This window comes from Zootermopsis nevadensis, unplaced genomic scaffold (assembly GCF_977971745.1).
Source record: "Zootermopsis nevadensis isolate Lab colony 2312 unplaced genomic scaffold, Znev_1.0 Znev_ptg000061l, whole genome shotgun sequence".
NCBI lineage: Eukaryota > Metazoa > Arthropoda > Insecta > Blattodea > Termopsidae > Zootermopsis > Zootermopsis nevadensis.
The window spans coordinates 22,323,997-22,348,581 of record NW_028259192.1 but is presented as its reverse complement, the minus strand read 5'-3'; the positions used below and the strand labels follow the sequence as shown (position 1 = coordinate 22,348,581).

Genomic DNA, 24,585 nt, shown 5'->3' with positions numbered 1-24,585 from the left:
TATCATAACAACATAGAGGTCGGACTAAGACAGGTACCCTGGTCCTCCAGGTTGGGGGTTGGTCGCAAGGCTAACAACCTTGCGCCGTAAAAAGGAAGATTTTTCGAAACCTCGATCAAAGCCTCGGACAGACGGGCCTAACAGAGGACCAAATGGAAGAGGAGAATTGAGGAGGCCGTGGACCGAATATGGACCGGAGAGCCACAGAAGGAGAAAAAGAGCGTAACACAGTTTCAGAAATTTTTTATTAACACATGTGAAACTGAATTGTAAAATAGGAGGTCTGAGATGAAGTTAATATTGGGGATGGTACCGTTGATTACTACTACAGCTGGCATTGAACTCTCCGACAGGCCTTGGATTTGAAGGGGATAGAAGAATATGGTATTATTGCTGTCAGACATGACATTTTTCTCCATTTTGCTGTGTTTAATGATGTGATGAGGAAGCATATGCAGATTTTTTTGTGTCTGTATGCGTATAACAAATCAAGAACAGCAAAATGGATTTCCATAACATTTGATATTGGGGGAATTTTCAAATAAATATATAGCAGACGTGGCTGAAATAAAGCACGCTGTACATGAACGTGCCATGTTATGTTATTCGTATGTGTTTTAATTCGTTTCCTTTGATCGCCAATTAACGGTGTGTGTGGGGATTCCCTTTATTGTATTTAATTGATTACACATAGTATGACTCCTTCAGTAAGAGATCATTTCACTGCAAGACTTTTACATGCACAGAACAAAAACCATGAAAATTACGTTTCTTCAAGCCAGGTTCAGACCTGCGAAACCAGCATTCAAGTTACCAACACTGTGCCGCTGTGGTCGACTGCTGACATTTGAATGGGCACGGACAGGTCGTTCCTCTTGTGGAGACCTGCGATGTAATTGGAGGATTCACTTGTGGTCCTTGTTGCCTGCAAACAGGTGCTCTATCTCCTCCAGAGACTTTCCCTCTGTCTCGGGCAGCAGGAAGTACAGGAAAGCGAAGCACAGGCAATTGACGACACCGAAGAACCAGAAGGAGCCATACATCTGCAGACTGTGCTCGGTACTGAGGAACGTCTTTGCAGCGATGAAGGATGCGATGTAATTGGATGCTGCTGCCATTCCACCTGCCAGTCCCCTCGTCCTGAATAAATGTATGTTTTATGTAGCCATATCGTACTCGGTTACTGCTTGAGAAACATTACTTGCGAGACAAAAAGTAGGAGGAGGATGGAGAAAATTGCGTAATGAGTAGCTTCAGGATTTGTAGTCTACATCAGATATTAGGATGAACAAATGAAGGAAATGGATTGGGTGGGACATGTAGAATGCTGGGATAGATTAAAAATTTGGTTTTGATACTTGAAAGGAAGAGGTCATTTGGATATAGATCTTAAATAAATCAGTAAGGGACGGTTGGCTAAAGACAGTGATCAAAGGTGGACATTTGTGACTTCGGTTATGAATCTTCAGGTTCGGTACGTAACATCAAATTTCTTGTTAATAGGAACAGCCATCAGCTTGGCGTGAATATGTAGAAGGAAACAAATAATATGTACAGAATTTGGCAAAGGAACTTTTTGAAACAATTTGAATCAAATATAGTTTTGATGACACTGTTTCAGCTGCAGCTGTTACACAGAGTCTGATAAGATGGGAAGGTTGCAAATACGAAGATATTTGGACAGAGGCCATCTTGACCAATTGGGGGTTAGTACCATTACGTAATTTGCATGGAGAGACTGAGAAGAAACGTGGAACGTCTCAAGTCAGGACACAAGGTAGTCTGGCCACTGTCGGAACAAAGTACATACTAGAAATGGCCACACACCTCATGGGTCAACGTGTACCCTGAAATCACACCGACGGCGACAGTTGTCGGTCTGCACAGTACCTGAACGGGAAGGCTTCAGCTACAAGCAGCCACGGTATCTGCCCTTGAATACTATTGGCGAAGGAGAACACTGTGAACAGAACCAGCGGCACCCACGTGGCTCTGTCGACGAAAAGGTAGTCGTACACCCCGAGCAGCAGGCACGACAAGGCGCAGACGGCGACGCTAGACATCGCTAACGACCTCTTCCCGAGCCTGTTGACCGAGCCGATCATTACCACACTGCCCAGGAACCCTGTGACCGCCATCGCAACCTGTAACACGATGGCTTCTTTGAGGTTTCTTCGTAAACACAGCGGTGGAAACTGTCGTCTCCATTTCCTGAAGATGGAGGCGAGATATTTCTCCGAAACACAACACGGCGTCATAACCCAGAAGACCTCGATCATGAATAAATGTTTGCTGTGCAGAAGATACGAAGTAGAATACTAAAAAAAAAAGTACTCGCTTTCATGTGACGTATATATATTGACATGCATTTTGTGAATTGCATTCAACATAAAATCAGTCTCTGAGTATCGGGAGGGGTCGTTAAATTAGCCGAAGAGGAAACGGGAGTAGCTTTAGTAAAATGGAGTGTATTACCGCTTAAATCAGTTGTCTGCTCAAATCTTGAGCGCTGTAATCGACTTACCGAGCTCCATGATCCTTTAATTGGGGTGTGGAAGTTGTCGATCACTTCCACCAAGAATGGCCTGATGGATGGCATTCCTCCAAAGCCATAAAACGAGAAAAAGGATACGGTGAGAAATAGCGGTCTCAACGTTTCTGGCTGCACTAACAACTTCACCATTGTCACGAACTTCGACTTTCTACCCCCGTCACTGACTTCGGCAGTAAAGACTTCCGTTGACAGCTCCTTCTCTATTGTTATCTGTTTGTCTACAGGCGAAATCATTCGCTGGTTTTCGTCATGGCCTGCTATATTTTTCATTTCCAGCGCCACCTCTCTCATCGTTGGATCAGTATTATCTTCACACGAAGGCAGTTGGGCGTTGTCGCTTGTCGCTTGTTTCGTTGCTTGGTTATCTGATAAAAATCCATTCAGTTCAGGGCTCGGTTTGTATTCGGACATGTTGTGCTCTTCCAACAGGTTTTTTGTCTCCCTGTCATCTGCCCGTTTCTGCGCAGATTTCGTTGTTACGCGGTCGTAGTATTTCACTAGTTCTTCAAATTCCTGCTGCACAGCGCCTCTGTCTACCCATCCTCGTAGCCAGCACAAGGAAGTTTCAGCGTCCTTAAGTCGTCCCTGAGCTATCAGCCATATTGGAGATTCTGGAACCTGGAGGATAGACGGATATAATGTGCGCAGTGGTGAGCATTTTCATTTTATTTAATATCCAATCTAAAAACAGCTAAAAACCCTGCCCTAGTCGTAAGTTAATAAGAAAGAAATTTACATTTAACTAAGTGAATGTTTATGTTGTAAATTGTGGCATTCTGGGTTGTAGTGTTGCAGGTGGTTACCACCAGTTTTACCCTGAAGATGGAGGCGATAATTTCCTCCTAAACTTTGGTAACCACTTGCAAGACCACAAGGCGTCACATTCTAAATGATCACAATCAGTCTGTATTGAAGGAGAGTCAGGCGTCTGATATCACTTAATATGATACATTGTGTTAGGTAGAAATTGTTTACGGTACATTAGTCTAAGTAGTGGAGTAATTCTGCATTGGACGTACGTAGTTTTGACAAGGATTTTAGTGTGGGGACGATAAAACAGTTATCAAAACGTCCGCTGATTTATGCATCACAGTCGGAACCTTTCTGTTATCAAGCACCCAAAAAGTTGTTTATTCAAATATTCCAGGGTGGTTTCTAACCCGTAAATTTCCTTCCAAATACGGTACTGGGAAATGATTACGCTTGAAGATATCACAGACTTTATCTGTGAGGAATTCAGAAAACTATGAAAATTTAAGTACCTATAAAATCAAGATATGAAATGAATACTTCCGGATGTTAGCCAGCTTCATTGGTGCTGAGATTGCATCCTTGGTAAGAGAATATGGGGTTGATAATACAGAGAACTACGTTATCATTCACCTGGCTGATCATTATCATCGTCACGACAGGGATCACAGCTACGACTCCAGCAGTAACCCTCCAGGTCGTAAGGCTACCCAGAACAAACAGCACGAACATCCCCACCTGGTAGAATATCGCTGCAACACATTCACCACGACACTGCAAACACGTGAAGGCGCACATCCGTTTTTACTACAATGTAATCGGTACTGTCAATACCTGCGCTGCCGGCCAGGATACTGCGGAGCTCTGGCTGGCAGATCTCGCCGAAGTAGCTGTTGATCGGCGCCTCGGTGAAACCGACTGTGGTGCCCAGCAATACGTTAGCCAGAAAGAGTACAGTGATCGAGGGGGCCGTACTGATAAGTACGTACCCCACGAAGTATGGAATATTGATGAGCATCAGAGATCTCTTGCGGCCAAGCCATTGCACTACGAACCCCGATAATATGCTTCCAACTGGCTGACAGAAGAATGGCAAACTGCCTGTAAAGATCACGAAGATAAGTAGCCATGTGCTGAGAAATATCACTTAAAGGTGGAATGATAAATGTGACTGACCCACAATGCCTCACGTCAAATGAGTAGAGTTTAAAGGAAAAAGGGATTAAGATAACAGCGTTGTTACACCTCTTGTTAAAATCTTATCGAAGATCAACTTTAAATCTCACCGAACCAGGAAGCCAACGTGTCATCCATGGAGAGCTCTGCGTCCGAGTGGTGCACTTCGGCGATGACGAGGGTGGAAAGGAGGAGTGCCAAGGTCAGGTTTATAACCACCATGTTCGCTGCACCCATCGCTAGCACCTGGAACACACAGGTCTGGTGTAATTTCTACTCAAACTAATGATGATTTATCGCAGTGAGTTTAATGATTAATTAGATTAAGTAGAGCCCTTGAGAAATCAACAGTACGCTCAGTTAGTCAAGATACTCGTCTGCTTTTATGGAACCGAAGCCTCTCCGTTCAGACCGACCCTGGGGTCCGCCCAGTTTCCTATCCAATGGGTAGCGAGGTCATTTTCTCGGGGGTAAAACACGACCGGGGCGTGACGCTAACCACTCACCCCCCCCCCCATCTAGTGCTGAGGTTAAGATTGACTAGGAGCTATACCCACACCTCCCCGAAGCGCCTACATGGCGTATAGTTTATAGTGGGAATCCAATTCACAACCTGTAAGTGATTCTTTAAGATATATTTTAATATTATCTTCCCATCTATGCTTAGGTCTTTCGAGTGGTGCGTTCTCTTGTACGCATTTTGAATTCCCCTCCCCCCGGCCTCGTCATGTTCGGCCTGTCTTTTTCTCCTTGAATATATCATCTTTATAAATAGTTTTTGAGAGTAAAATGTTAAGAAGCTTCTCGCTGTAAAAGTTTTTTGTTCGCATGTCCAAATATTCCATCTCAGTCTCTGTTGTATCATTGAAGACTTCTTACGATGTGTGGTATTAATTCACGGCGCCAAGAGATATGTTGAGCGTAGCTAAGTTTCTTAATTACGTCGGATCAGCATGCTAATTCTGAGCCCATTGCAAATGTTTGCTGTTCTCTGGTGAAACTCTTGTCGAAGCAAAAGCTCACTGAATTCAGTTTAAAATCCCGGAATGTCAGATAAACCATTTTATTGTTTTATGGCAGGTGGCTGCGCGTTCAGGGGAAACTTGTTTCAGATCCGGCCCGGTGGCGGGCTGTTTTGACTGTAGCCCCTTACGGCTTTCCTCAGACGCTCCAAGAACACAGTTCTTCATGAGAGATTTATAGCAGTCGGCTCATATACTTAATTTTCAAAAGAGCTTTGCGTAACACAAAGGTTTATTGCCATATTCATGAGAGCAAGTCACAGTACCTTGTTTTTAGGTAGATGAGTCTACACCCCCCCCCCCCCAATTTTATTTAATATTTTAATATTTTTTTCCCATTTGTGTCTGAATCTCCTAAGTGGCATTTTTCCTTAGGTTTCTCAATCAGTTTTTTGCATTCATTTAACAGTTCCCTCCCTCGTGCTGTATTTCTCGTCTTTTTTTTAATTTATTGCTGGAAAGGTGTTTCAAACAAGTTAGAAAATATATGCAGAGTGTGACAGTGTTGGCGAGTTGACTCCTTTACTGTCTCTAGTTTTTTAATTCGTTTATAAAATAATATTCGCGTGGAAATGTAGAAACTTATGAACTGGTAACTTCTTTAAGCCTGCGTTTGAGGGTGGCGTTGACGACAAATTACGTTTCCGAGTCTGTGAACATATTTTGTAGTGCGTTAACACTTACCTGAGGCAGCACCTCCCTGAAGCGACTCACTGTGTTCGTCTGAGGCCTTTGTGTGTTCGCGGTCCTTCAACAGAAAACACTAGATGCAAACTAACTTATTCGACAAATTTTTAAAGATATCACTACAATGTTTTTTTTTAAAAAAAAAAAGCAATCGTTTGCTCTGTTTTTAGTCTGATTTCCGTATGTTGTGATGAATGTTATCTGATCGCCGCGTCTATGTATTTATTTGTATGTACATGTCTAACTCTTCAGTGGCTCTTTAACCCTTCGAAGCCGAAGATCGTCTGAATATTATTTATGAATTCAGTCCGTACCGCGAAGAAAACACTACACCTCACCATTACGAAAATCAGCTGGTTAACCCTTTGAAGCCGAAGCTCGTCTTCATAATATTTACGAATCCAGACCGTACCGCGAAGAAAACACTTCACTTAACCATTAGAAGTCGAATCAGGCGGTACCACATAAGATTTAACAAAAGAACATCCCGGCCAAAGCCTTAACAAACTTCGTACAAACAAATATGAGGCATTAAAATTTATGCAATTTCGTATTAATTAACAGATTACGTTAATATGGCGGTATCGCTTTATACTTGTATTCGTAAGGTTCCCGATTCGAATCTAGGCTGATTTACAGGTCTTTCCTACTGAAATGTTTCGTGGTTTTCCTCTAAATATTTCAAGACTATCAACTTTCAAATGTTGAATTACCATCACCACCGTGTCCTTGAATAAGCTAAGAGCAGACCATCTGCCGTCAGAAATACTAACATGGCGACTATGCGAACTTTTGAGTTGGGTGCAACACTAGATCGATCCTGCATCTTGTATAACGACGTGTCTTTGCAACATTAGGAACTTTGTTGAGGTTATTTGTGATAAAATAATATATTTTTTTATGAAAAGTCCATGATTTGAACGTGAGTCTAAAGCATGTACATGTACCGATGTTGCTAAGAAACGGGTGAACAGAATGAAAAGTTAATTTTGAGTATCTTCAAACATGCCGGAAATATTACATAAACCTAATCGAATTGACTACAGTTATTCATATTGAGTTTAATGGTTAGGAAAAAAAAAATTAAAATCCTTCAGGATTTGAAATAAGATTAATTGAAACCCTGAAGATGAAGATATTATGTTCACTCGAAATGTCGATATCTACCTACAATTCCACACAGCGTGACAACCAACATCGACATTTTCACCAACGTGAGAACCTCAAAATTCACTTGAAAATTTCGTTCCCTTCACGACAGTGATGGAAAATTATCTCAGTACTTACATCTTTCTGTCTACGCGGGGGCCCGTGTGCCTGTCTTCTGCATGTGCCTGGTGTTTATAACGTTGGCAGCAACTGAGCGCAAACAATGGAGGAATTAAGAGGACTACAGTGAGCAATGAACAGCCGACATATTTATGATATGTCTTACGGACTTTGAACAGGTGGTGACCGCCAGAGAAAGAGGATTGTAAGTCACTTTATCAGTTGGCGGCGTATGTCGTGACGTCGTAGAGACATTGGTCGCAGTCGATCAAATCCTTCGTTTCGTGTATACGTACTTCGAATTATACACAGACTGATTACAAACTCGGTTCCTGAATGTTTGATTCTGAGGATATTTGACGACGTTGTTTCAACTGCTCATGTTGCATATTATTAAATGGAAAAAAAAAATCATATTCGGGATATCTCGTGTTCAAATCTCTGACACCGAATTTCCTAACTGACTTATTTTGTAATTTTTTTAAGTCTCTCCAGGAAAATTACGCTAAAGTACCTTAAATTACGCCTCGAAACCTTTTTTCTATATAATTTCTACTACAGTACTCATTACTTTCCCTATTATTAGGTGCTATGTATGTTTGAGCTGCTGTAGCGTTGTTGAATAAACCATAAACAAACAACATGCATAAATGAGTTTGACCAATGAACAGAAAATAATATGGCGCTGATTACCTGTTTGTGGGTACACCCAAGGATTCTCCAGGAAAACTGAAGAGAGAGCTACGAAATAGGATTTGGGGTTCTCACAGCTGAGAGTCCGTAGATGTCTGTATTCTGGGTTGTAGCACCATGTTTTATTTTTTTATTTGTAGTGTTCTGTCTGACGACAGGTCCATATGAACAGGATCCTTCCATCCTTTTCTCTTCTCGGACTGGGACCTGTTCATATACGTTCTTGGCAGATGATCCAGAAGTGGTTTGCCATTGCCTTCTTCTGTGTGTGAATGGAGTAATTGTTGGGATGCCACGGAGGAAAACTCCGTGTTGCCTAGACCACGGCCTTGCCCAACACAAGTTATAAATTCGGGCACCGCCGGGAATCGAACCCGAGACCCCAGGATTACAATGTTAGTTTATTTAACATTTTACAGGTACGAAATTGTAAATAAATGCAGTTATAGTGAAAATGCTTATTACGTAATAATTCAAGTTATGATTTATGTCAAGAATTATGTATTTCCGTCCATGAATACAGCCAAGCATTGTTCCACCTGTCCATGTGTCCTTTGAAATATCACCAGAGCTCGCACAGGGTTGTCTTCTCACTTCGCTAGTCATGAACACACAAATTGGATGCGAAATGCCAAGTGTTAGAACCGGCTAATTGAATTACTTAAACGCCCTCTTCCACATTTATTCTTTCGCATTACGCAAACCCGAAAAAAAAATACAATGAAATTTGTAATTTTGCCTTTGTGCATTCCGTCTCCACGTGCCCATCCCATAAAACGCATTTCAGCTGACAACAATTTTCTCCAGCCCTTCCTCCTTGGCGTCCTTGGTTCGATGCAGTCAATTTTTACTTTAATTTACATGCAAGCGCAAAATATGTAGTCGTTTTCTTTCGTGAAATCAAAAACCAGCGTTTCTCTCCGAGAAGATCGTTTAAAAAGAGTGTTTTTAGACGTTTTTAATTCATTATTGTGTGTAATTATTAACTACCTGGTCGCTTCAGTTAGTTTTAAGATTGAATAAAATAAAATCCACAAAAATTTTATAATTGATTTATTGAAAGTGCGATACGTCTTGGGAAGATGTGATTTGAAAACGTGAGCAGTCGATTATTTTTTAAAAAAAATTTACGCGGAGCATCGCGGACCGTATGTTGGTCCTGTAGTTGTCTTCGCACGCCCTGAATTACGTTAATACCCGGTGATTTTTGTGACCAGGCAATTACTTGCTGCCCCTAGCGCTCAGCCCGTGCGTGAAGTGATGTTCGATCTCTCCCAGGGTCTTCCCCTCCGTCTCCAGCAGCCGAAAGTAGAGGAACAGGAACCCGATGCCACTTGCCACGCCGTAGAACCAGAAAGCGCCGTGAAGGAGGAGACCGCGCTCGATGTCCAGATACGTTTTGGAGGCGAGGAACAGGAACACGTAGCAACCGGCAGCTGCTATTCCGCTGGAGAAGCCGCGAGTCCTGTAGGGAAATACCTCGCAGAGTAGCATCCAGGGCACCTGACTCACGATGCTCTGCGCAAATGTCAGCAGGACGAAGAGGACGAGAGGCAGCCACCGCACGGCAGGGGCTGGCTCGGCGGGCACCAGGAAGGCGAACAGACCGAGCAACACGCAGGCCACGCTACAGACGGCGATGCAGCAGAGGGACAGAGGACGCTTGCCCGTCGAGTGCACCAGCAGAAGCAGGCACAGCGAACCCAGGATTCCAATTCCGGCAGACCCCACCTGATGAATTGCCAAAACATCCGGTTAGCAGTGGTAAGTTTTCGAGTCTTTTCTTACTGGGGATTGTCGTAGGCTTATTTGAATGTCGTGTATTAAAATAGGCTTTCTTTTGCATTCTTTCAAATTTGTCGCTTAAAGTGCACTCCGATTAGACGCTATATGAATGTGCAGTTAAGATACCATCGTTAAAGGAACTAGTAAGCATCGCCATAAATATACTACCTGGCGACGAAGAATACATTACTTTAATATATAAATGAGGATTTATGTGCGGATAGGTTCCATAATCAAGTAAATCAGGTTATTAGAATATAATTGGACGTTTCACAGTGTTATTGTGAGTAAACTAAACTAGCTGTCGAAACCAAAATTGTGTGTGTGTTTTTTTTTTTTTGGAAAGAGTAACTTCAAAAGTTATTTTCCTTCCTCTGAAACTGTGAAGATACGAGAACGTGCTCTCAAACAAGGCTTTGGAGAGGATTTGATTCTTCAACAAGATGGACCATCTCCGCACTACCACAACGCACAGGTTGTCGAAGGCCAAGGGACTGGCCTCCCAGATCGCCTGACCTGACGCCTCTTGAATTTCTCTCATGGAACTGCATTTAATATGAACTTTGTATTCTTTCACTGACAAACAAACTTCAAGAACTCGAAGATATGATTGGTCAAGATTTGGAATCCATTGGAACATTACGCAACGCATGGGACGAGTTCGCGTCTCCTTAAGATGTGGTCAGTGATCAGAGTGTGGAGCCCGCATTGAAAACAGAATTGAGTTACTATTTCCAAAATTTGATCTTGGTTTATGTTTCTCGAGTTTACTCACAATATTTTTTTTTAAAAAAATATTAGGCACTTATGCGGTAACCCTGCACATGTTAACGATCGTCAACTCAGGCAGACGGAACGGAAAATCGTGACGTAGTCCGACGTCGCGTTCTAGAACTATGGAGTAGTTCGGAACTCACCGTGGCCCACATGGGATCGATGGGAACTTTGAAGCCCTCGAACACGTGCACCATATAGGGTCTGATCGCTGTCATTGCTGTCCAGTGGACAAAGAAGAAAAACGGGACGACGAGCGACAGGGGTCTCAGAGTCGGGGGGCGTAGCACATCCCGTGCTAGTCCCAAACACTTCCAGCGTCGCTTTGCTGTCACGTGCTCCCTGTGTGTCCAGTCAAGGAGTGTGTTGGCTTCTGGTCGTTCTTCTTCATCCGGCGTCCTCAGTTCGATCTCCTTCTTGGCCTCTTCGCTATAGCGGACAAGCTGAGAGAATTCTTCTTTAACGGCGTTAGGTTTCACCCAGCCTCTCAACCAGCACAACGCGTTCTGTGCATCTCGCTTCCTACCCTTCGACAGCAGCCAGATTGGAGATTCTGGTACCTTTAAATGAAATCATTCGTCGCACTGCTTATTCTATCCATCACTTTGGAAATAGGACCGACGTTTTGAACACAACTAGTACCAAAGCCCGCCACAGGTGACGACGTCTTATGTCATGCACCCATCTTATTCTCGTTATATTTATTTATCATTTTCTGGAAGGTTTCCCAACCGAAATGTTTTTTTTAAAGAAAATACATGATAAATGATAAGTAATTGACATGTGACAGTAACCAAATGACGGTAACTGCCATATAAAGTCATTTGTTGGCGAAATGGAATATTGGTATTGGCGCTTGAAGAAAGTTTGTGGGGTGTTACTAAACATCATGCCCTGTGAAAGAGAGACACTGTAACAGATATAAAGCAGTTGTGTGAGGACCAACCTGGCTGAAGTACAGAACAGTGATTACTGGTAAGACCGCGTTCATGATCACAACTGTTCGCCAGTTGGTCACTTTGCCCAGAAGGTACTCCAGGAAAAATCCTGTTTGGTAGGTTGTACCTGAGAACAACACAAAAGTAAGTCACAATGCTCTCTACCCTGCGCTGATTGACGCTGGAAATTCGCAGTTTCCTTTTCGATATGATGAGGTTAATAGAACTTACTGAAATGTAAAACAAATAATAGCAAGGTAACCGGGCAGATATAGACAAATTATATTCAGTCCTGCTTCAAAGTTGAACAACACGCAGTTGTAAAGAACAGACTGGCAACGCCAAATTGGGATTGAGACCGGTTCCTGATAGAATTTCAGATATCCGTAAAGGAAAACTACATGCCAATCAAACACGTTCTTGTTCAATTCTTACCATCTCTTCCTGTCGGTATGCCCTCAATTATTACCCGCTTTTCCTTTCAGTATGCCCCTCAGTTCTTACCTGCTGTTCCTGTCGTTATGCCCTCAATTATTACCTGCTGTTCCTGTCGTTATGCCCTCAATTATTACCCGCTTTTCCTTCCAGTATGCCCCTCAATTATTGCCCACTTTTCCCGCCAGTATGCCCCTCAATTCTTACCCGCTGTTCCCGCCAGTATGCCCCGTAGCTCCGGCTGGCTGATCTCGCCGTAATACGTGTTGAGAGGAGCCTCGCAAAGTCCAATGGTGACGCCCAGGATGACTTGCGCGACCGCAAGCTGCTCGAAGGAATGCGCCGTGTACATCAGCAGCCAGCCCACCAGGAAGGGTACGTTGACGAGCATGAGCGAGCGTTTTCTGCCCATCAGCTGCACCAATAGCCCCGACACCACGCTGCCCACTGGCTGGCAGATGAATGGGATGCTGGCTACAGCGGAATCAAAGGATTCATCGTGTCAGAAGTTGACCCTTAGTTGCAACAGGCCAAATGCACAGTGCAGTAAGATTAACTTGGAGTACGTGTTGCACAGAACAAGATTTAAGACTGCGAAGTTAACGAACTGCATCTCATGGTGACTGTGGTAAGAGGGTCTGAAACATGGCGAGGTTGGATCACTGTGCGTGAAGACGGAGAATTATTTGTTTGTTTTTTCTTGTTTATGTAACAACTCCTTATGAGGTTTACATATTTATAGAATGGATAAAGGGAGGATGATTATGCATGGCGAATGAGGAAGTGCATTTAAGGAAGAGGTCATGTATTATTGAAAGTGCTGTTCCAGCGTTAAGGAAAACATCGATCATGATAGTCGGGTTCAAGGTCCGGATTTGCTTACTGCAAAACAGAAATAATGACCACAATTACTCGAGATCAGTACGGTGATAATGATGAAGGACTTCGGTCCACGGAATGCTGCAACTATCTGATCTTACCAATCCAGGAAGCTTGGACGTCGTCCAGGGAGAGGTCATGTGGTTGTGCCTCTGCCCGATGCATCTGGGCGATAGCCACGGTCGAGAACGCAAGGGTTACGATGACTTCCAGCCCCACCATGTTGCACGCCATGGTGGCTAGCACCTGTCACAGCATTAGAAAAACACATTTTCATTGCGTGCAGAATTTTGGTTTGGAAAACCTAGGCTTAAATGGAGGGATAATATTAAAATGGATCTTGGGGAAATGGGATAGGGTGTGTGGATTGGATTCATCCGGTTCAGGATACGGACCAGTGGCGGGCTTTTGTGAGCACGGTGATGGACCTTGCGGTTTCATAAAAGGCGGGGATATCTTGAGAATCTGAGTTTACTGTTGGATCCGTAAAGGGGGCTGTGCTCCGTGGAGTTAGTTGAGATATTAATGAGATGTATGTAAGATTAACCCTTTTATTAGATGTCGGCAGATGGATGTTGTGTCGAGCTCCTCTGTATGCGTTCAATTGATGTTTGTTATGATGATAATATTACTAAGTTCTCAATGTGATGAAACGTGAAGATGTTTGTCTTCCGGGGCATTACGCTGCGTAGTCTGGTAGAAATTAACTGACATTTTAGATGCGAAATGATCGCCATCGCCCTGATGATGGAGGCACTGATCACCTCTGAAACGTCGGTTAATTTCTGCGAGCCCACACGGCACGTATTCCGGAAGACAGCCATCGTAACAAATGCTGGTCTTCGTTACATAATTCTCCGCATTACCATTCCTTAGAAGTGACAGCATTATAATCAAAATATAAATCAATCAATTCTATGTGTGGTTATCTGTTATTAACGCCAAGGCCTCGATGTGGTGAGTAATATAACAAAAACCGGTTACATTCTACGTCTTTATTTCCATTACATATACAAAATATGTTGGGTGTAGCACTGAATGCTTGGCAGAGAGGAAGTATTATAATTGGAAAAAATACTTTAAAAGGAGCGTCATACTTGTACACTTCCCCTGTTATATGGCACAAGGCTCTTCGAATCAGGAAGGATAGGCTGGCAGGGACGTATCAGCCCATTATTCATTGTTATTTATTTATTATCAAGTAATTAGTTCGTTGGTTTATCAGTAATTGGTTGCTTAGGAAGATTTTGAACTGTGTATCCTTGAATTATGCGACTGGAACTCATTTGGTTAGGTTACGTTACATTACGTATGAGCCGGGATATCTTAGTCAGTATAGTGACTAGCTACGGGCTGGACGACCGGGGTTCGATCCCCGACGGGGGCATAGGATTTTTCCTCTAGCCTCTGCGTCCAGACCGGCTCTGGGGCCCACCCAGCCTCCTCTACAATGGGTACCGGGGTCCTTTCCCGGGGGTAAAGCCGGCCGGGGCGTGATGCTGACCACTCACCCCCATCTAGAGCCGAGGTCAAGGGAGAGAGGAGCTATACCTCCTCTCACCCCAAACGCCTACATGGCGTATAGTGGGACAAACTTTACTTTACGTTACATTACGTTAGGTTAGGTTAGGTTAGGTTAGGTTAGGTTAGGAATTTTTTGTCTACGACTATCCGAAAGTCTACGGGATTCTCACGAAAGAACCCCGCAGATAAAGACAATTGCAAAACCGTGTATATCACCGTGGAGATTGGTCATCGAGAATTCCAAACACAACCGCAAGTAAGAAACATTCCAGCGACGTGATGTCAATGCGTCTAGAGAGCCAGGTCGCAACACGGCGAACGTGACTTTCCTGACAAGCCGAAAGGAGGCACTTCCGCTCTTCAGAGCGTGGAACATCGCTTTCCCAAATTGATGAGCATTTGCTTTACTCGACAACTAAACTCCGAAGCAACTGATAGTTACTTAGCTGCTCAAGATATTTCCTGACTTTCATGGAACCCAGGAATTCATTACCGTATTTACAACAACCCACAATCAGTTCCTCTCCCGAGCCAGATGAATCCAGTCCGCCGTCCCAAATCGTGTTTTTCCATAGACCCATTTTAATATTATCCTCCATCGGCGTATATGGCTTCAGACTGGCCTTTCACCATAAAGCTTTCAAAACAAAATACTATCTCCTCCATGCACGCTACATGTCCCGACCTTCTCATACTCCTTGACTTCATCGCCGTCATGATATCTGGTGTAGTGTACGAACTACGGAACTCCTCATTGTGCAGTTTTCTCCAGCGCCATTAGCGAAGGAGACAAGTCTGGAGTCCCATAATTGGCACCGAGCCCGCAGGAAGTACTACTGACCTGCCACCCAATGGCATTGCTTGGATGACGTCACCGATCTGAAGTAAGATCCTATCCACACCTGTACGCTTCAGTGTACCTCAGAAGGAGGCGAAATACGTCAGAAATTAAGATAACTATCTGAATATTCATCGGCGCTAAGCACCTCTGAAACGTCAGTCAATTTCTACAAGTTACGACGCAGTATTCCACGAAGCAGCCATCTTCGTGCTCTTCGCCATGAGAACCTCAAATCTCACCGACCTCATGTATTTTCCACGTGTTCCTGAAGACGAAGTAATTATATACCATAGAAAATATGCACGTTAATATACGTTATGACCAGATGCGACGATTATAACCGTGACTAGTCGCTACTGTATTGCATTTCGCCCCTCACACACCGAGACACGCAACATCCAAGGACCTCTGCTGTCGTCATCACCAAATCCAGTCACCAGATCACCGCCACCTCGTCTTATTACTAAAACAGAAGACGCTGTCGGAGAGAACACCCTGAAAATAGAAGCGACATGTTCCTCTGAAATTTTAGTGACTACATGGCACATTCAGAACACTATTATCGAATTTTCCACGCCTGTTAGAAAAATCTACGTGAATGTCTAAATGTTGTCAGTCTTTGTTAGGTCTGTGACAGGCCGAGAGGTAAATTCTTTTGCAGTCCTGTTTATTATGTGAATTCGTTAATTCAACAGACCGATTGAGTTTAATGAAGCCACTGATGATGTTCCGCTATCACACGGTCGTAACACTGGAGACAGTCTTGTGTAGTCTAACTGCATCTACCAGAGACTTGAGGTGTAAAGTCGCAGTAGACTCGTACGTTCTCTTAGAATGCATAGAATATTAGTCAATACGTGGGAATGTTGCAGGATTTATTCAAATTCGATTTGTGAATTTAAAGTTGTCTTGAAAATTCAGTTTTGTTTAACATTGGTAAAGGACGTATCGCCTGATTTACGTGGTATATGTTCTATATAGTCTACGCATTTAGGTGATAAATAGTCGTTTAGTAAATCCATAAACACGACAACTAAGGAGAACAAAGGCTGCTTTGACAATTTGTTACCAGTCCAAGGCTATGAATGTTGGAGTAATCGCCAAATATTCTGACTTACTTACTCAATTAACCCGAGTCCTTTCTGAGAAGCCAACAGTAGTTCAGCCACTCGAGAAATTTACAACATTTTATGGAACCCGAATGTTCGTTACCGTGTTCACAAGAGCCAGCCAGTGGTCCATATCCTGAGCCACATAAATCCAGTCCGAAATTCTCTAAGATCCATTTTAATATTGTCCTCTCGCCGTGTTTCTTCCTAGTGGTCTCTTTCCCCTCTGGTTTTCCCACAAAAACCCAGTGTGCTAATCATTCTGAGAACACTGATTTGACGTAGCAAACACGGAAAGTCGTGTGACAGGAATTCTTACCCGATCTTCGTATTGCTCTGTTTTCGACGAATTACGCTTGGAAGGCCATTGGCTTTTCAAGTGGAGAATAATTTCTAATTGTTTTTGTTCCAGTAAGGATGTCTAAAATTTAATTTGTTAACAACTCGTTACCAGGAGGTCATAGAATTTCGTATCTTTTTCAGACGCCTTTAATTTTTAAACTTTGTTTGGGCAATGCAGATAGCGAATCGATCGAACAAGTGGTTATTTACCTGAGGTAGAACTTCCCTGAAGCGCGTGACGGTCTTATGTTGTTTATGGTCGTTTGTCACCGGGTTGTCCATTCCTGCCACGATCTCTGGTTTCTTGCCAGACGCCATCATCCCCTCCATTTCATGTCCGTCTTTCCTGCAAAGTTATCGTCATTAACTTAACAAGAGTGTGACAAAATGGCACATCTTCACTTCCATGAGAAAGGATATACTTTGCAAAGTCAATTATGTGACAGGTTTCAATTACAGCGTGTGTTCAATTGAAGTCTGTAACGACAGTGTTTTGTTCTAAAGGCATCCCACAATTCTCTTGTAATTACTAAGGAGTCGCAGTTCGTATGGTATTCACTTCGTGTTTTCATGGATAGAATTCGGAAATTCCAACCACTTCACCGTAAATTATGTGTCTGTTCATGCTGTCAGGTGGATGGAAGGCAGGTTAAATTTTAGAGGTATGGTCCAGACTGTCTGACAACAGGATCCGCAAGGTGATACCTTGCCAGCATTTAAATGAACTGGTGATAGGATTATGTTTCAGCTGGCCCTGAACGAGTTAGAGAAACAGACTAGTTCTTGAGGAAGTGAATGTCACTCAGCCGGTCGAGAAATAACTCTCCTTTGATCTAACCCGAGATTTCGTTGCCTTTCTCGTAAGAGCCCGCTGTTGGTCGTAAATATAATTAATTTATGAAAACAGGGCCGGAAAAATAATATATTTGTTTCAGTTAATTTTATTACCAAGTCTCGTCAGTTTTAAAATTCTGAGCTTGTAATTGCAAACGATGTTCGACCTTTGTATTCCACCCCGCGAAGGTAGAATTTTCTTAACAGTTGGCACACTTGTGAAGAATTTTGGAGACCCCTGAATAAGAGTAAGACGGGTTTAGGTGGAGTCGGTCACAGGCGAATTGGCTTCCAAGGTAAACAGCTTCTCAATTTTTGTGGTGATCACACAGATAAAGCGGCTTTTGTTCACAGTTTTAATATAAAAATTGCAATACATGGAAAGAATTGTTCCTGGAGCCGTCAACTGAAGTTTAAAAATTGAATTCTTAGGTGTTTCGTCAGCAGAGGACGACGCCGAAGACCCCTGAGCTATATCGCGAAAGTCCCACATCGGACCCAGACTGACTTACTTACCAGCTGGCAAACAGCGCATGAGTTAGTCGAGCACACACACACACAAAATCAGCTGAAAAATTCTTTGGGAACAGTACCCAAAGATCAACACTGCACAGAACAAAATCTTTCATATTCTTTACCAAATCTTTTGCGTTTCTAAGTCTTGAAAGTACTCACGACATTTTTTAACCAAAATTATAAATATATTTTATGTTTCCACCGTGCCTTCTTTCTGCCTAACCCATTTATATATATCTGTGTATGGAATGCGTAGCCCCTTAGGTCATCACCTTTAAAAGCAATGCCGGTCATTGGAAACGATACTTAGGCAGTTCAGTCCACTTCCTATCATCACAACTCACTTCTTAGTTATCCACCTTCGTATTGGTCCATTACCTTCTTGATCTTCCAATTAACTGTTTTCCAAGATGTTTCCCCACCGAAATTAAGTCTGCATCCCTTGTGTCCTCTATCCTAGCCACATGTCCAGCCCATCGTATCATTCCGTACACAACTGGTTAGCTTCCAAGTTTCACTAATTTCTCTCTGAATATGGAGGCGGTGCGTTCATAACCATAAGCAATTCTACAATTTCACACAACCGAGAAAGCTAACTACAGTCTATCAATCAGTCTTGCCTCTATAAGGGTACCACGACATCTTCCTCTCCAATTCCCTCTATTCATCATTCACAGTCATGTTAAAATATCTGTCTTGGCCATACATAACCTCAGTAGTTAATTCGGCGTTATAAAATACACGAGTGTCCTGTTCGCCGCGCTCGTGCAGCTACGTCTCTGGCATATGTGTAAGGAGTGACGTCTATCCAAGGGTAGCAGGCGCACGAAGCAATTCGTTATAATAACAGATCATACGGTCAATGGTTAGACTGAATCTCGCTGTTGACACGCCTTTCGTCATAGGCCCACAGAGACAGTCGACTGTTCACTGCTCGCTTTTCCTCTATAGTTATTTGAAAAGAAAATTCGAAGTGACTGCCCCTGTTTCTAGACACAAGTCGAAGTTTTTGCATGGAAATAGCGGAATTATTTTTCCTCTAAACATGTTATCGGTATTGCTCCAAAGATTTTGGTTGTTCATGTACACTTACCATTTCAGCGTACCCCGCAAATAAAAGTCGCAGGTATTTAAATCGGGTGATAGCCGTTTTTTCCTGGATCTCGTCTTTGTACTGCCACGTATTGTTAGACCTAAAGGTCCGCGTATCTGTCACCCTGCATGGAAAGTTCCTGGACGTGCCCAGCACATACCGTCGCGTAATCCACATTTCACGAAAATAAATTGTAGCAAGAATTTCGACATGCATAAACTTCGTCATTTTTATAATCTTTGCTGAAGTATCGTAGTAGTTGGTACAACCGACGCAGCAGTTTCGAGGAAATTTAAAAATTTGGAATGAAACTCGTAAGAAAGCCGTCTGGATGCACCGTCTCAGTATCGGTATATTTTTTCAGGATATTGGTAAGATTTTCGTTACTCTGCTCATAACTTTACGCTTTGAAGTACCTGGTTTACTCATTATTTAATAATTCAGTCCGTACCGCGAAGAAAACACTACACTTCACCATTACAAAGATAAACTGATCAACGCTGTTTATAGCGAGAATCATAAGAAACACCTAAATACGTACACTCTGTGGGCAAAACGCAGTTCCTGGATGTTATATCAGGTGACACATATACTTAAAGTTTAAAACACTTTACATTAAAGCTCCACTACTTACGTCATTGTGGTCTCAGCATCCGCTTAAGACTGCAGTCTGGAAACAAGTGAGCTGTGTCAAGGCTGGCGGTGGTCACACGCTGTCCGGCCTTGAAAATAGACCACTATCAGCTATTTTTATATTTTCAGGGGGAGTGGAGACATTCGGTGTCAAAATCTAAACTTTTCCGTGTATTTCAATTAAATTTATTCGTGATATCCATACTATGAGCACGATTTGACTTACGGGTGTGTTTCGGGAGTGCGTCAATGTTCCGTTTATATTTCCATAGACTCAAAAAGAAATTCGAAACTGGAAACTTGTTTATGAATTCTTATCTGAAAGTGCTTTTTTTTTTTTGGAATAATTTTATTATTGCTTTGAAAAAATGACAGATAAGCCGAAAAGTAAGCCATTCGGCGGGCGACTTGATAAGCTAATAGTGGTGTTAAGTAACGAAAGTCTGTCAATACCACAGTGCCTTCCCGTTTATTGGTGTTTTGTTTATTCAGCGGTTTAAGACGTTTAAAACTATATTATACATATAAAGGCACATTTTATAGAGTCTCCCACAAATGTATCATCCTGAAAAACAAATTACAGAATGTACGCACAACTTAATAGTTCCGACGCGTTCGCTAATATTTGACTTTTTTCTTTTGTGAGTGGCCGGTGAATTTCCCTAGCTGCGTTGCGATCCTTTGACAATATGTTTGCGAGGTAAACGTAAACCCACAATCTCATTTAGAGGGTTTTAAACATTACAAGACTGTGAAGGTAATTTCGACTTTTATACTGGCGTTGAAGTCTCCGTCTGTCACGGTTTAAAAAAGTTCGCTTACCATCGTGATGTCGGGAACCCATCAAATTATTTAAATTCAGTTGCTTGCCATAAAACCTCTTCCCCTTTTAAAATATTCTGCTGTTATCGAAAATCAAGCTGTTGGTGTTGTGATTGGCCTTCTGAAATCTCAACCGTACGAAGCTGCACATTACAATCTTGCATTAAAATTTTTAACGTTACTGGGATCATCTGTGCTCGAACGTGAGGCGACAGGATTATTATAGTCGGCGCAGTAGTTTTTGGCCGGTAAATTTTTAAAGGGAAGGCTAGGAGCGAGTCTCTTTTGCGATAGTATAATGCTGACTGCACCTAGGAGCTTATCGGACTGAACGCCCAAACAAAAGAAATACACTGACCGTGCCACCTTAGGTACACGGACTAGGCCCGTCCGCCAGCTCCGCTAGCTTGGAATTTTCAAGGGAAAGGCTAGGAGCGAGTCTCTTGTGCGATAGTATAATGCTGACTGAACGCCCAAACAAAAGAAATACGCTGACCGTGCCACCTTAGGTACACAGACTAGGTCCGTCCGCCAGCTTCTCCACCGGCCAGAAACTACCACGCCGACTATATCATGTGCCCGGTTACCCTGAGGAGTAGCCATTGCACAACGCTGGCAGGAGGCAGAAGTGAAATGCCGAGCGGACCGCAGACTCGTTTCGTGGAATGAACTTTGATATTTTACACTTCTTGGTTCTAGGTTGAATGTGATGTGTCCTATAAAAGTAATAAATCTGGATGGTGATTATCAAAATATATTATGGATTCGATATTGGAAGTGGTCATATCGTTATCGAATCGTTTTATCGGTTAGAAAATTTTTTAACTGCACCAGCATCTAATGAAGTCTTAACTCTTTGAAGTCTGAGCTTGTATAAATAATATTTAAGAATCCAGTCCTTACCGCAAAGAAAACATCACACTTCACCATTACAAAGATCAACCAGTTAACGCTGTTTAAAGAAATAATCGCTGTTTACAGTGAGAATCACGCGAAACGCTTGTATACAAAATTAAGATTTATCGATTTTTGAAGCAGATGGGACCATTAGGCTTTAATTGGTTAAAAACATGTTTTTACCACTAATTGTGTTATATATTTAAGGTGACGTGTGGAAGTCAAATTTTTTACGTAATTTTTTGTACTTCTATTTTACTTTAGTGTTCCTAGGACAGTTTGTTTGCTTGGACAGTTGTTGTTGTTCTTGAAACCTAGTAATTTGTGTTTTATCATTATCTGTCTTTAAACGTTTGGTTCACGGTTCGACCCTAAAACCTAACCCAACACAAGGCTATAGGCACGAGTAAACTTGGCGATTATATCGTGACATGAAAACCGATTTTTTTTTTCATGGATGCTGCCTTGCGCTGGCACTGAAAGTCTGATAAATTATCAGTCCACAAGGTTGCCATCTTACTTCCTGTAAATATGTAACACTTGCTCGAACAGTGAGTAACTTTGAATTTTGTATTCATAGTTTTCTTGTGATTCCTAGAACAAACAGCATCAAGCGATATCTGTAATGGTGAAGTGTGGTGTTTTCTTTGCGGTACGGACTGAATTATTAAATAATATTTAGACGATCTTTGGCTTTGAAGGGCTAAACACACAATAACACGCCATTATGGAATCATACTTTCGCAAATTTTGCGATCACAGTTTGCTGCACACCCTGTAACAAGAAAATTCGCGTCCTACACTTTCCTAATCGCGGTATTTTCGTCGACACTTAGAGCGATTCAAGCTGACCGTCTCAACTCGTAGAATCGTGTGATGAGTAATGCAATTTAACCTTGTCCTTGATATTTCGTATGGTGACGTATTTCATATGATGTGAGGGCCATGTTTCACTTGCGGTAAACCTACGGGACTTTCAGTCAACACAGGAATCATTGTTTAATTGAACGAGTGTGATGTTTTAGGCATTTAGCGATATCCAATGATAAATCACCTTGACCCTCCTTCAGAGGTAACGGCTGGCCTAATTAATTTTTGACAGTAATCGTTTCAGATTTGTAAATAAAATTATATTTTGTGGTTGATTTCCATATCTTAGAGTTCACACCAAATTTTGTGAACGCCGTTAACCTCGTAAGCTTATGTTCCCCCCTTTTTTTCTATAAGGAAGGATTAGGCAACAAATCGTAAACTTTTAATTAATATTCTAGACTCTTAGCATCTAAATACGTGTTACATTATGAAATGGAGGACTGGCGTTCGATTTCTTGCAAAAAAGTATTTTTATTTTAGCCACAACATCCTGATATCTTTATCTAGCGATAAATTGACATTTATAACCAACAGGACGAGTTCGTATTGTGTTGTTGGAATTCCCGAAGATCTCTCCAGGTATAGAACTTCGTTCTGCTTATGACGTCGTAGTTGCCAACGGTACTGCCATCTGCTGTGTTCGCCCGCCACCTTGCATACACTTGTTTACAGTAATGGCCGCTAGGTGGCACGCGCGTTGTGTTGGTTCTTAGATCCCGCAAGTGAAGAACGTTGTAATGTTCTTAATAGCTCAAAAATTGGAAGCAAGCGTTAGAATCGTACTTCACAGGATCATTTCTGTAGTATGTTTTCTCACACTTGACATTTAACAGTCGAGTTGGTTGCAACCACGATGATGAGTTATAGCAACTTCCTCTGAGCGTGAGGCAGATTTGAAGACGCCGCAAGGTGTTTGAGAATCATCGATGATCGTTCGGATTCAGGCAACTGAATTTGAGGTGGGAGTTGCGTTCCGAGTGGTTCTTTTTTATTTATATCTTCGTATAGTTTTTAAATGGGAGTTTGCAGTCTGGGATTAATCGGAGGGTTCTTGATTTGAGAACTGTCACGTTTATCGACTCTCATTTACAAGTAAATGTTTGCATAAGAAATTATATTTTTTTGTATTTTGCATAGTAAAGGATATTATGCATTTATTGTTCTCGCGTCACAAGATTTTGTTACGTCGGCCTAAAGTAGAAAATTTAATCCTGCCTGAACACAAATTGCTTGATGTGTGGTATAAGAAACTACTTATTAATATTTAATACGGATGACAAAAGGTCTATCAAGGTTCGATTCTCGATAAGGGTATATTGTCCTAGTTGTATCATCCTGAACAGCTGTACGGTCCAGCTTGCTTTCCAGAAGGGCCCATTTCCCCGCGGTAAAGCGGCCGTGGCTGATCACATTGCCCCTCCATCTACTCTTAGTTCTTCCGAGTAGTGTCTTCTCTTCAGGGTTTCCAACTAACATTCTGCAAGCATTTCTCATCTCTTGTATGTGTACTACCTGTCCCGTCTATCTCATCCTCCTAATAGTATTTGGTTTGAAAAGGAGCGAAAAGTTTAAATTATGCTCAGAAATAAATTAATTACAAAATTTCATATTTTTTATTGATTGTCCTTGTTAACATCACTACGATCGTATTCCGTACATTGTGATGAATTAGTATAACTGAAAACGAGAATACTCGGGGATAAGACGGAAGGCAGGATTTACAGGAAGTTATTCCTAGTGTTGCCTGGATCCGGAAGAAGACCTTTAAACAAAATTTAAAAAGTCGGACGAAGGCAGTAGAGAGCGGCTCTGAATAGTCTATCAGTGCTTCCTGTCGCTCACCGCCATTTCCTGGGGATCGCCAAGGTCACACTGTTCGGCGCGCGTTGAGGCCCTTCGTAAAGTGATTCTCGATCTCCTCCAGGGACTTCCCCTCCGTCTCCAGCAGCCGGAAGTAGAGAAACACGACGCCGACGCAGCTGATGGCACCGTAGAACCAGAAGGCGCCGTGCAACTGGAAGGAACGCTCGATGTCGATGAACGTCTTGGAGCTGAGGAAGAGGAACACGTAGCAGCCAGCAGCAGAGACGCCCCCCGACAGACCACGCGTTCTACAACACGTAACATAGAGCCATTTAC

General features: G+C 42.5%; 4 protein-coding genes and 1 non-coding gene across 5 annotated transcripts in view; 2 read left to right on the top strand and 3 right to left on the bottom strand.

Annotated features, from left to right (window-relative positions):
• Positions 1–651: 651 nt before the first annotated feature.
• Positions 652–7,669, bottom strand: LOC110830320 (facilitated trehalose transporter Tret1-like). The gene is made up of 8 exons (XM_087341053.1): positions 7,477–7,669; positions 6,187–6,250; positions 4,591–4,726; positions 4,139–4,405; positions 3,938–4,056; positions 2,525–3,172; positions 1,891–2,144; positions 652–1,140 (listed from the first exon to the last, which is right to left on the bottom strand). Coding segments are annotated over exons 1-8 (1,725 nt in total). The 5' UTR covers positions 7,479–7,669; the 3' UTR covers positions 652–905.
• Positions 7,670–8,635: 966 nt separating this feature from the next.
• On the bottom strand, positions 8,636–19,937 carry LOC147871264 (facilitated trehalose transporter Tret1-like). The gene is made up of 7 exons (XM_087341036.1): positions 19,856–19,937; positions 16,989–17,124; positions 13,064–13,208; positions 12,291–12,557; positions 11,657–11,775; positions 10,854–11,270; positions 8,636–9,882 (listed from the first exon to the last, which is right to left on the bottom strand). The coding sequence occupies exons 1-7, from the start codon at positions 19,858–19,860 to the stop codon at positions 9,373–9,375; spliced, it is 1,599 nt and encodes a 532-aa protein (XP_087197162.1). The 5' UTR covers positions 19,861–19,937; the 3' UTR covers positions 8,636–9,372.
• The window catches only part of LOC110830318 (DNA-directed RNA polymerase II subunit Rpb4), a 27,734-nt gene continuing 12,929 nt past the window's right edge, over positions 9,781–24,585 (top strand). Inside the window, exon 1 of the mRNA XM_087341049.1 lies at positions 9,781–9,915. The gene's annotated coding sequence lies outside the window, so the exon portion shown is untranslated. The remainder of the gene's footprint in view (positions 9,916–24,585) is intronic.
• Positions 23,220–23,428, top strand: LOC147871263 (small nucleolar RNA U3). Its single transcript, XR_015532770.1, has one exon. It is a non-coding gene; the product is annotated as a small nucleolar RNA U3 (small nucleolar RNA).
• LOC110830319 (facilitated trehalose transporter Tret1-like) overlaps positions 24,033–24,585 on the bottom strand; it is a 5,964-nt gene continuing 5,411 nt past the window's right edge. The window contains exon 9 of the mRNA XM_022065059.2: positions 24,033–24,557. Within this exon, the coding sequence (XP_021920751.2) occupies positions 24,314–24,557 (244 nt within the window). The 3' untranslated portion in view covers positions 24,033–24,313. The remainder of the gene's footprint in view (positions 24,558–24,585) is intronic.